The 12,596-nt window shown below is 49.1% G+C and overlaps 1 protein-coding gene across 1 annotated transcript; it reads right to left on the bottom strand.

Moving 5' to 3' along the window:
• Positions 1-3,802: 3,802 nt before the first annotated feature.
• LOC136538550 (protein PNS1-like) lies at positions 3,803-7,885 on the bottom strand. The gene is made up of 3 exons (XM_066530506.1): positions 7,572-7,885; positions 4,727-5,938; positions 3,803-4,267 (listed from the first exon to the last, which is right to left on the bottom strand). The coding sequence occupies exons 1-3, from the start codon at positions 7,677-7,679 to the stop codon at positions 4,082-4,084; spliced, it is 1,506 nt and encodes a 501-aa protein (XP_066386603.1). The 5' UTR covers positions 7,680-7,885; the 3' UTR covers positions 3,803-4,081.
• Between the last annotated feature and the right edge of the window lie 4,711 nt (positions 7,886-12,596).

Genomic DNA, 12,596 nt, shown 5'->3' with positions numbered 1-12,596 from the left:
TACTCTTGGAGTGTGTCTCTAGACCGCTAGCCATCCCCTAGCGAACAGGGTACGGGCCTCCACTCGGACTACCCGATAACAGCTCACCGGAAGTGCCACCGCTCGTGCCCATCGAGGGTAGCGAGGCACATTCCACCCCTCCTTCCAAGCGAAAAGGAAGCGTGAGGGTCGCACAAAAAGTCAGGGGAACCCCCGACGACCTTCTTGTTTTATGCAGAGGCTAGGGGGCTCTTCCTGCAAATACGCCGAGACACCACAACTCGGGCTCGCACCCAAAAGGGGCCTTGGCAAACAAACCCTCACGCGCGAGGGGCATATAAAAAGTCAGGGGAACTCCCGACGGCCCTCTCGCTCCGCGCAGAGGCTAGGGGCTCTTCCTGCAACCTTGCCGAGACCAGAATGGGCTCGACAAACAAACCCTTCGTCTGAACGAAAAGGATATGTGAGGGGCGGATGAAAAAGTCAGGGGACCCCCGACCACCCTCTTGCTCTAGGCGGAGGCTCGGGGGCTCCTCTTGCACCCGAAGACCAAGACAAACGGTCCAAGCCCACGCTAGAGGTTTCATTACAAAACACGATAAAGGGCACCGAGCCCATTACGGTACAGGGGTTCGAAGGCTGGGCCTCCAAGAGGTTTCGATAGCCGCCCCAGGGCAACAGAGTCAGGGACGACTTCGGAGAGAGCCTACGAATGGCCCAGGCCCGAGCGAACAGTCGCTCGGGGCGTCCTAAGTCGTGTCCGAGACCGACAGGGAAGTATCCGAATGGGATCCCACCGTAGGGAGGCACCGAGCCACCGAGGCCCAGCGAACAGCCTCGGCACCCACTAGAGAAACCCTCTGGTACTTTTGGAGTGCGTCTCTGGACCGCTAGCCGTCCCCTAGCGAATGGGGCTCAGGCCTCCACTCAGACTACCTGATAACAGCTCACCGGAAGTGTCCACGCTCGCGCCCATCGAGGGTAGCCTGGCACATTCCACCCCTCCTTCTGAGCGAAAGGAAGCATGAGGGTCATACCCAAAGTCAGGGGGGCCCCTGACGAACCTCTCGCTCCATGCGGAGGCTAGAGGGCTTTTTCCTGTAGCCTCGCCGAGACCCCAGCAACCCAAACTTGCGCTTATGGGCTCGGCAAATGCAATAAGAACTACTCGCTCAAACACAAAAATGGAGAAAGCCCCTAGAGGAGTAACTTCACTCCTCTAGGGGCTCGGGGGCTACACCCGGCGGGTGCGCTCGCGCGCACCCACCGGAACCTTAAAAAACAAACCCCAATTTCTACAGAGCAGGTATAAACCCAGCCTCGGCAAACCCTTAGGGAGAGTGCACGCACTCCCCCCGAGGCTCGGGGGCTACTATCGGGTACCTTAGAACGGGGTACCCCAAGCAAACATCAAATAGGTCGCTAAAGTCCCATCTAAAAAATAAAGCTAGAAGGTAAGCCGTGGGCCCCTTACCTGCCACGACCGAGCCCACTGGGTCCTCCTCCTCCTCGCCTCGAGCCTCGAGCAGGAGGTCTCGGCATCCTGACACAAACTCCGCCTCGCGTGAGGCTCTCCAGGGAAGGCCTCGGCAGGGAACGCCGTCTCCGCCTCGCCCGAGGCTCTCCACGGAAGGGCTCGACAGGGGGTACATTCTCCGTATCGCGTGAGGCGTCTCGCGCAAGGCCTCGGCAAGGAGCCCGATCTCCGTCTCGCGTGAGGCCTCATTCTCCATGTCACTCGAGGCCGGGTCGTCCACAGCCCGTCACCCCCCGCCTCGATCGACCCTCCAGACAGCGCGTCATGTCTCATTAATGCTTCAACCACTCCCGCAATCTCAGCCGGACGATGGCTCAACGCCACAGAATGGCCGACGGGACCCGAGGTCGCATCAGCGCCATACCGGTCGGGACAGGGCACGGCGGGGATTACCGGCCACTGTGTCCTAACGCTGTGTCCACCATCAGCGCCATACCGGCCGAGACAGGGCACGGCGGGGATTACCGGCCACTGTGTCCTAACGTTGTGTCCACGATCAGCGCCATACCGGCTGGGACAGGGTACGACTGGGATTACCGGCCATCGTGTCCTAACGCTGTGCCCACGATCAGCCGCCCACTCGAGGCCTCGGCACTGTACACCAAGGTCTCGGCGATCTTGGGGTTCGCGCCTGCCGAGACCCCTCCACCGTGGTGCAGCCTCGGCACCGACCAAGTCTCGGCCTCGCGCACAGTCCGTCCACAGTGGCTCGCACGTTCACCGTCGCACCCACTCTGAGGCAGTTCCGGGGTTCCCACGACGCACAGGATTTGATGGGACGATCACGCCGCTCCAGTGCTCCAAGGACGGACCACTCCGACGACCACGCCGCCACAGGAACAGGCTACAGGGCCCGGACACGCCGCCTCTGTTCACACGACACCGTATAGTTATCTCATGTACCGTCCTTGTCCTCCCTTCAGGCTATAAAAGGAGAGGACTTGAGCCGTTTTATGGGGACGAGGGAGAACACCTGGTAACACACACACATGCGCACATCCTTGTCGCCTGAGAGCAACGCCTCAAGCGGCCCGCACGACACCTTGTCGAGATCTGGGACCAGCTCCCTCTCTCCTTTAGCTTGTAACCCCCTACTACGAGCACTTCGGTGCAAGGAATACAAGATCGACCTCTCAGACTGGACGTAAGGCCTCGATTGCCTGAACCAGTATAAACCTTGTGTCTCTTTGCATCACCATCTGGAATTGGGAGCACGCAGAACAAATTCACTGGTTGGTTGAGGACCCCTTGGTCCGAAACACCGACAAGTACCATTCAAAATTAAAGAGATTCAACTATTCAGTTTAAATGTGTGTCCTGGGTGGGTGACAAGGGTGGTCGCATTTTTATTTATTTATTTTAAGATTCAATAGAGCTATGCTTTCAGTGATAAACAACGTGGATGTCAACATCAAAGCGTTTACGATGACTTCACCAATCTTGAAAATTGTTGGACCGGTCTTTTAGAGGTGCTCGTAGGGATAAAGATATTTGTGTAAATGTATATTGTGTATATATGTACGTGAATATTTTTGTCTATATTGTACTCGAAAAAATAGATAGTAAAAGGGGGGGGGGGGGGGGTTGAACATTGACCACACAAATCTAGGGTTCCATGGATTTTTACTTTCACTCTAATAATAGAGAGGGATATGTATGCACAGTCCTAGCAGCATACGTAGTTATTATTATTAAGGACTAATACCATTCCTATTAAAAAACTCGTTGTAGTCTAACTGGTTAGGATACTCACCCAAGAGACCTAGGTTCGAGTCCTGGCAATAGAATCTTTTTGTTTTCCATCTCTTTTTGCCCACAAGCATCTGTTTTCCATCTCTTTTTGCCCACAAGCATGTTTCATCTCGATGATTAGGAAAGGAAAGATAAATTGGGCACGAGCATTCTACTGACCAAAAAAAAAAAAAACTCCTCCCACTTGATTAGGGATAAGATCCATCTCTTTTTGCCAGCTACATTGATTCTTCCTTATTTACCACAACCATGACAGTTGATTAGGAAAGGAAACATACATTGGACACGAGCATTCTACTGGCAAAAAAACTCCCCCAACTTGATTAGGAATAATATAAGAAACGATAAATTGCAAATGCAAGCAAAAACTCCCACATCTCTCTACTGGCAAAAAAAACTCCTCCCACCTGATGCATCTCAGTTGCCGGGAGAAGTACCAGAGGCACCTCGTCAGCAGATAAAAATGCACAGCACAGGAATCGCAGCCGCGCTCAGTGTCAGTGCGAGGGCAAGAACAGGCCTCCGGGCTCCGAGAAAATCTGAAACAATGTATTTAATTCTGCATTTTTGTTTGTTTTGCTAAACTCTATACCTCTACAAGCTTTTGTCTGGATCATCTAACCACTTTTTTTTCCTCAGCTATCCACTTGCCCAATATCTACAGAACTAAGCACACACTATCATCTGCACCAGCCAGGAGCCCAACAGCAGCACTCAACCATCAGCATGCATCTGCAACTACGCGTCTATGTCTGCTGCCGAGGTGTCTACCCTCCAGGGATCAGGGGGAAATGACTGAAAGAATGGAAGAATCTATGAACTGTCAATGTCATCAGAAGAATGGATAACTCTGGGACGATCTTGATCTGCAGCCATGGCTTGGAGCTCGCGCAGATGTTCTGGTATCAGCGTGCCCAGCTGAGGGTTCTGCGGGTTCTCTGCATATGCGACATGGTACGCAGCCACACACGCTTGTGGCCACGCGATCATCATCCGGCACTGCCACAAAAAGCAAGAAAACGAAATCAGAAACAAAGGGTACACAAACAGCAAAACAACATCCACACTGGGTGATCTATTCGCCTTTTTTGTGTGTGTGGAAGATAATGGTATCTCATTTTCATGCAACCCTGATTCCCTCATAGCAGAAGAATCTCGAACTAAGGTGGAGAGGTAGGCACATTACATATTCCACTAAGACCACTAATAAGGCAATATAAATTCAAAATTTCTAGGACGTTGCTTGCTGGTGACTAATATATAATTTCCCATGAAAACTATAATATGTAAGCCTTAGGATGGTATCAACTAGAATCTTCTTAAAATCATGGTGTGGCATACAAAGTGTAGAAATCAGCAGAAATATGTTGCTTTTAGACAGAAGTACATAGCCGGTTCAATAGGGTTGCACTAATACTGATAAACACACAAAAAAAGGAGCGAGGTTAAGTGCAATACCATATAATAACCGATTAGGAACGCATAGATGGCTATGGGCAAAGCTAACTTCTTCTGATCTTTATCCATGGCTAGTGCCCATGATCCAGAAACCAATGAGGCCAATGCGCCTGATGTAACGGAAGAAAGGAAGCAGAACGAACCAGTGAGGTCTGAATCAACAAGCTCTGCTATTCCACGGAGAACAAAAAGGGACCACACATCCTGCGAAGCCACACAGAATGCCTTCCCTCGGGCCCCCACATGCACAAAACCCCAACGGTTAGCACGTCCCAGCATCTTCTCTGATACAGCAAAGCAGCAGCCCTGTCCTGAGAAAATGAACTCATCATTGCCCCCAGTTGCCGTCTTCATTGCTCGAGCCAATCCCCGCACTGCTGAGTTCACCGGCACAGCCATTGCACCCATGCATATGTCCCCAAAGGCTGGTCCAAATATCGTGCCACAGAATGCTTCCACAGCACCACCCGGGATGCGAATCCCATAGATGAGACGTCCATGTGCCAGTTTTGCCACTGCCACATAGACAATGTAGCGCAGTACCTGCATGGTCCATGCCATGCTCACTAGAAGTGCTGCCACATAAGCCACCCGGTAGTTCATGAAGTGCCCTTCTGCAGCAGCAATGCAGCTAATGGCAACTGTCCAGAAGGCCATATACCCAAACGTTGCAAGGAGGACATAGACACCAAGGCATGAAGTAGTAGGCGGTAAATGTGCTCCGATGACAGAAACGGAAAGCATATCAGAGGCATGCTTAAGACGTGGGCCAGTGGCCCAACAACTATATAATCCTGCAGCAATTGCAAATACAACTACAAGCGCTCCAATACCAAGTGCAGCAGTATTGCCAACTAGAAGTATGACTACATCACAAGCAAGTGCAGAAACAGGGGCAGACCAGAGAGAGGTCTTGATGGCTTTTGGAGGGTTTGTGACAGCAAGGATAACCCAGAAGCAGGCAGCAATTGTGGATACTATGACTGAGGATACCAGAGGGATGAAGTTGGAGAAGGGCTTGTAGGCAGGGTTCTGGTGGGAAGAGGCCTGGACGCCAAGGAATGCTGTGAGGGCAATGAAAGCAAGCAGATGAAAGATGAACAGCAACTTTGTTACACTGCCTGTGAAACCACTGCAGCAACCACGACTATCCTGGACCTCAATGTTGCCAAATGCCGGGGAATAAGTTTGCTCTTCAATTTCAACAGCCGCCTGAGGAAGATTTGAAATGTTAGTAAAGTGAAGCCAGTTGAATCAGAAACACGAAAAATCAGTAACAGGAAATGTGTTCTTTCATTTCTGACAAGCTCAAGTCGATAGGCAAAGCAATAGAATTCTGAGTCCTCTAAAAAACTAAGCAAACTCCGTACCTCACATCTACATCATTAGTTGTTAGCTTTTGTTCAATTTAAGACATATAAGAGTGTTACTATCAGCATTATACTGTGCTTAAAGCCATAATGCAATTATAATAATTGGATGTGAACTATGAAACAGAAAACTCATCCCTTGTCAATACTCATAAGGTATATAAAAAAAATGGAGCGATGTCATACATGTGTTATGCTAGTGCAGAGCAGAAGATAGTGCTTAATGTAAAGAAGAATATTGAGGGAGGGGGGCAAAGTTAGTCTTATTGCATATCGGATAAACAGAAAATTAACTAATTTCACCTGAAGGCAAGCATTTTCATCAGTTTACCTGCTTTGGAAAAGACAATGAACCTAAACAAAGGATTCATATTGGAGTAATGCCTAGGGGGGACTTCCATTCTATCAATGTAATGTCCACAAGATTTCCCCTTAAAATACAGTCATACAATATTCTTTTAAAAACATAAGCAACAATTACTAATTCCCAAAATGAACACAACTGAAATTGCTAGGATGCTATTTTTAATTTGTCATACATTGAAGCCGCCACAGGTCTGTTAAGCTAACTAGGATCGGATGGTAAATCAATGTTTGTTGGGTCAAAATACATTTAGTCGTTTAGGCTGCATTTGAAGGTAGATTAGAAAGTACCACGAGCCATTGCATTATGAGGATAAGCAATTCTATCACAGTAACAATGCATAAACATGCAATGGCCATGATGGCCGATTAAGCAATAGCGTGCACATCAAATGGCGACGAGCATAACAGGAACAATAACAATCAAAACTAACATGTATTTTTAGATGCCATATAAAATATATATTACCATTACAACACAGACTGATTGACTTCAATTACCTTGGGGTTTCCCATGTTTCCACAATTGCACTACCATCTATTTCCTTCCATTACTGAACTAGTGCGTAGTGATGACAATCAGCATTAAAACGGCTTGCAGCACTGCAGCAGTATTTCAACTTCAACTGCATGGAGGTATCTCATGCTCCCATAATTGCACTACAAGCACTGAATGACCAGCTATACCTGTGCACTACCGCACGGTCACTCAACAAACATGCACCATTTAAAGGCTTAAACAACTGGAATCCTACCTGGTGGTTTCAAAATTTCTACCCAAACGCCCAACTGCTCGCCGTCTCTGCGCTACCGTACAGTGCGGCTGTCACAAAATGATTCGATTCGACCCAAAATTGCAAATACGTGGAAGCCCAACGAAACCACGGGCTCGCATCGTCGCAATCTCAAACATGCCACCCAAACCCAATCCCTCAACCACTTGAAGAGTGGTGAATTTCTGTTTGACTTCACCGCGTCAGTTTCAGTTTCCACCGTCAAGTTGGAAACAGAAAGGAAGCGATTACCGTCAGTTTCCGCTGCACACAGCACACAGGCAGAGCAGCAGAGGAAGGAGGGGAGGGGGAGGGGAGAAGATGGAGCGCGTCCGTCACCTGGTACGGGCTCGCCACCGGCGTCGTCCTGGCCGTGGACGTCCCGGCAATGCCACCGCCGCCTGAGAAAGCCGCCGTGATCTCGCCGCCCTGCCTCGCCGTCGCCATCCGGCCGCCCCACGCGCCTTCTCTGTGTGTGTCTCTCTCTACTCTAGTGTCCACGGCTTTGCTTTAGTCTAGTGGTATCGTCTCATCTCCTTCTGCTCCTCCGCCTTTCGCTTTTCGCGGCGGTCGTGGCTTTCGCTTGCTTCGCCTGCTCTGATTCGTCTCTCTCTGATGGATATCGCCAGGACACGGAGGAGGAAGTGGGGTTCGTGGGGGGTGTGCGGGCACCGTCCGGTAAAGGGGTTGGTTGCCTCCTCTTCGTGCTGTGTTGTGTTGCTCGCAGTCCCACCAGTCCCAGGCGGGGAGGCGGAGGTTGAGGAGGTGAGCCTACCCCACTGTACGGTGGGTGCGGTGACTGTAACGGTGACGGGGCGAAAGGGCCGCGGAGTTTGTGTGATTTGGTGGGTTTGGACGTTTGGTGGAGGCCGTTGCACCGATTACACGTCAGCGTGTTCGGCTTCCAAGTGTCTACCTCCTTATGGACACTGCTGCAGTTTTCTATGGAAAGGAAAACGCAACCTCAATCACAAAGCACGAGCGCGCGACCCACGGCGTCCGATTGGGGACCTCTATGTCCGGCCTGTCTTAGAAAAGAGAGGGGGGGGGGGGGGGGGGGGGGGGGGGGGGGGGGCCTTGATGCGGGCAGACCGACGGTAGTGGCGGGTCAAGAGGTGGCGAGCGAGACGATAGGGGTGCTATGAATAGGTGACCAGAGACAACCCGATGGCCGGAGCCACGGCGGGGCGAGATGCTCGAGCTCTTCTCCTCCGATTACAATTAGGGGTGGGCGGGATGGAGTGACAGGGGGTGGGCAATGGGCGACGCCGCTAGTGACGGGGAACCCTCTAGCCGGGGGCAGCGGTGGAGGCCGGAGGTGAGAGCCCGTTAGTGTGGTTCAAAGAAGAAGAAGAATCACGCTCTTCCCACAAACGCGTGGCCAGTCGCAGCATAACACGCTCCAGAGGAAAACCAATTGGTATATATTAAACTAATGATGGAATGAACTAGGAAATCATTTTGCACCTAAAAATATTTCTAGTATGAAGTTAATGCATCTTCTCTCTGTGGCATGATGATTTGATGCAACTTTAATGTTCAGATCGTAATAAACTACCTCCTATTTCTCAGATTATTAACTTGTATATGCATCAACTTGTACTCCCTCTGTCCTGTAGTACGGCGTATTCCATAAATTTTAGGACAAATTAAGAGATAATTTTAAATAAGCATGACTCTAACTTTATTTTCTAATCAGACGCTACCATCACATGATTAATGATGATTTGTTGATAAATGGTAAATTTTTAATACAATACTATTTTCTGTCCTTGGAACCCCTTATTTACAGAACAAAGGGAGTAATGATTTTACTTATATAATATAACCTCCAAACACTAATTCTTCAAGGGATGGATCTAGCCGAGAACTTCATTAAGGCCATTAGGATCAACTCTATTTCATGATACAGATTTTCTTCAGCGATACCATATCTTACACACATAGGTCTAAATTCGCTCTTGACTTTCCAGCAATTTTACTTGACCATCATGCCATATCTCGTATATATATCACGCATTAGCATGTAAATCACTTTGCTTGAGAAATTCATGCGACGACGCTAGTCACGGTGGGCGCGAATCTATGGCTTCATTCCAAACTTCCAATGATTAACGTCGCCCTTTCCCAATTCCCAGTGATAGTGCCCCGGGATAGGTATGGCTATGGGATAGGTAGCCCAATAAGCAGGCATCCATGGAATCCACGGCAGGAAAAAAAAGGACTGTCCATTATTGTTAGGTCAGCTATATATGCACCTACGGTGAACACATGTCTATCTATTCCAATCTCCTAGTACTCACGTACATTGGATTGGATGCCTACACCTTTTTAACTAGTTATTTTTTAATGGTAGAAACTATGGCCATTATTGACAGCGAAGATACATGCGTGTGATGCATGTGTTGTTTGAACTTTGAAGATATATGCTAGCCCGGTCTCTGTCTCTCATGTGTGACCATACAAAGTATCTATGGTATGTGAGCGTTTGCGTTTAAATTGTATACGGAAGAGAGAGAAGTCTTTTTGTCTACGTATATTGCAAAAGGAAACATATGGAGGGATAGAAATCTAAGACATCCAGCGACCAAAAGCAAGAGGCACATGTCGAGAAATCAGAAGAAAAGCAAAAGGCTAGAAAAAGGTTGCTATGAGTGGGGTGGGCCTGCTTGGCAACTTTGCCGGGCTTTTGTAAAGGGACGCAGGATGGATAAACAACCCAGCGGAAAGGAAATGGTGATTGCTGATGTACTCGCTGCTGGCCCATGGAGAACAGTAGAAGCCCATAAGCCCATTACCACAAAGAGGGCCGGAAGGCACGGAATGTGGATCTCATTGGTACCCCTTCGTCATCTCATTTCATTGCAACAAGTCTTTAACCAACAATTACTCTATCATATAGTACTTTTTACAGTATATAAAACAAAATTGGTATGATTAAATTAGTATTAAAATACTACTCAATTATAATTATGTATGATATCACATGAATTAAAAAATAATAGAATTATCCTCATGAACCGAAGCCTCGTCCATCTGCTGGAGGCCTTATTTGGATGCGCATGTATTCGTTTCAATCCACATGCATTGAAGTAGATTGAAGTGGAATTAAACTAAATTTCATTCCATTCTACTCCAACACACGTTCGTCCAAACAAGGCCCTAAGAAGAATGCATTCACCGAGCATCGGTACCTACGGTGGGAGAGGGGTCAGTGTCACTCCTGCGCCCCTGGAGGGCTTGGGTTGAAGGTTTGACGGTAGCCATCGGCGATTGGCGACCCTGGCGTCGACCAGCTGCTCCTGTCCCCGAGAAGTCGCCCTGCATTCCATTCAGCCTGTTCGCTTGTTGGTTTCAGCTAGTCTAAATCAGTCAGCCGACAGTGTTTTTCTCTCATAACAAACCAGCACCAACCAGTCTAAACCAGCCCAAAAACCAACCAGCGAACAGGCCGATAACACCTATTAGACTCAAAAACATGCAACAAGCTTTTGTTTTTTCTTGTTTTTGTTACGCATTTCGCCATTTGGTACTGGTGGTTCTTTTTTTTTTCCATATAATCAACATTAGGTCCTGTGGATCGACCAAAGTATAGTTCATTTTCGAAACAGCATATAACATTGTTTATTTGCTTCCGCATTCTCAGATTTACTAGAAGATCGACTGTGCGGTACTACAAGCCTACAAGGCACACACACATACATACCTCCTTCCACGGCGACAGCGTAGGCCTGAAGAGCTACTAGAAGTAGCAGCAGCGGCAGCAGCGACACCTTCATTCTCGCTTGCTAGCTCTCTGACTCTCTCGTCTTATCTTGCACTCAAACCGCGCGCTCGTATATGTGTGTCCCAGCGCCAGATCTCCCTGCACGTCCTTGGCCGGGAGATACGTATATAGGAGCACCTATACTTATATGCAACCTTGGTCGCCCGGCTTGTACAGTGTTGCATGCCTCGTCAATAGTCGAAACTTCTCCCACCCACGCACCAACCGTGCATCAGCTGTATACTCCGTACGCTCTGAATGAATAAGAAGCAGCCCATGCCTTTAATTTTCCTGGTCCGAAAAGTTGACGTCTGACTTTGAACTAGACTCACTACTGGAAACGCGTGCTTTGCCGAGGGCATAAGGATTTACCGAGGGTCAAATCTCGGACACTCAGCAAAGACACTCTTTGCCGAAGGCCAGCAACAGGAGCCCTCGGCAAAGAACGGGGTACGGCCCTCGGCAAAGACAGGCCACGACAAATCAAATCTTTGCATGCCCTCGGCAAATTAGGCCCGTTGAGTCACAGCGGCCATTTCCCGTCAATCTTTGCCGAGGGCCACCCGTTAGGCCCTCGGCAAAGGTTTTTTTTTTCTGTGCAACCAGGTTATTCGGCAAATTTTTTTTAAGTCTTTGCCGAGGGCCCTAGACCAGGCCCTCGGCAAAGATTTTTTTAAAACCAGTTTTTCGGCCAAATTTTTTTTTTTATAAATCGCCTTTGCCGAGGGCCCAAGGCCAGGCCCTCGGCAAAGAAGCCCTTTGCCGAGGGCCCAGGATAGGCCATCAGCAAAGATTTTTTTATTTTTTTTTAAATTCTTTGCCGAGGGCCACGGGCCAGGCCCTCGGCAAATTTTTTTTTTGGTTTTTTTAGCTCAGTTTTTTTGTGGTGCTACAGTACTGGCTTGTTGGTCGATCTCGCACACCAGAACGAACGCGACGTCTGACAGAAATTCATGCATGATGATTGACAAAAGCCGCTGCAACAGCATGCATACTATATCCAGTATCCACTGAAGGAGAATGAATTTGCTTCAGATGCAGACGACGCCGACGCGGCTTCTCGCTACCTCCATCCATGCCAGCTCGCTAGCCGTTATTGCTGGCGGCGTCGCCGGTTCATACGCCATGGTGTTGTGAAAGAAACCTGCTGCTGCTGCTGGGAGATTGCTGCTTGGCCGGTCGCCCGGCCGGGCTAGTCTGCTTGGACATGCTACGCGTTCGGCGTTCCGTTGCCAGCGGGACGTGGTATGTCCGATAGATTTCGACCTGCAAATTATCGCACAAGCTTCGTCGTCGGAGGTCTCATGGCGGTTAGCTGCCAAGGGACGCGGATGCTCCACGGTTCCCAAACCTCGGCGAACGTCTCTCCGTGAACGTCAAGTACTACATTCAATAGTGTATCCTGTTCCGAAGTGCCGGTGTTTCGCAGGGGCGACAAGTACTGGGCTATCAACTCTTCTCAAGTAGAACAGGCCAATTCTGCACTATATTCTGGTTGAGGTGGTAATCTGCCAGATCACTTTGGTGACTATATATCCGGCGAACGAAACAGCCAGATCACTGCCACTCTGCCAGTGTAACCGTGCAAGGGCTCTTCA

Source organism: Miscanthus floridulus, chromosome 2 (assembly GCF_019320115.1).
Source record: "Miscanthus floridulus cultivar M001 chromosome 2, ASM1932011v1, whole genome shotgun sequence".
NCBI lineage: Eukaryota > Viridiplantae > Streptophyta > Magnoliopsida > Poales > Poaceae > Miscanthus > Miscanthus floridulus.
The sequence above is the reverse complement of the archived record's forward strand: the minus strand, read 5'-3'. Positions and strand labels throughout refer to the sequence as shown.

Coding starts and splice junctions, on each gene's coding strand:
- LOC136538550 (XM_066530506.1), bottom strand. CDS start 7,679: ATGGCGACGGCGAGGCAGGGCGGCGAGATCACGGCGGCTTTCTCAGGC. Junction 5,939..7,571: donor CGGTGGCGAGCCCGTACCAG/GTGACGGACGCG, acceptor AATCTTCCTCAG/GCGGCTGTTGAAATTGAAGA. Junction 4,268..4,726: donor TCCTAATCGGTTATTATATG/GTATTGCACTTA, acceptor TTTTTGTGGCAG/TGCCGGATGATGATCGCGTG.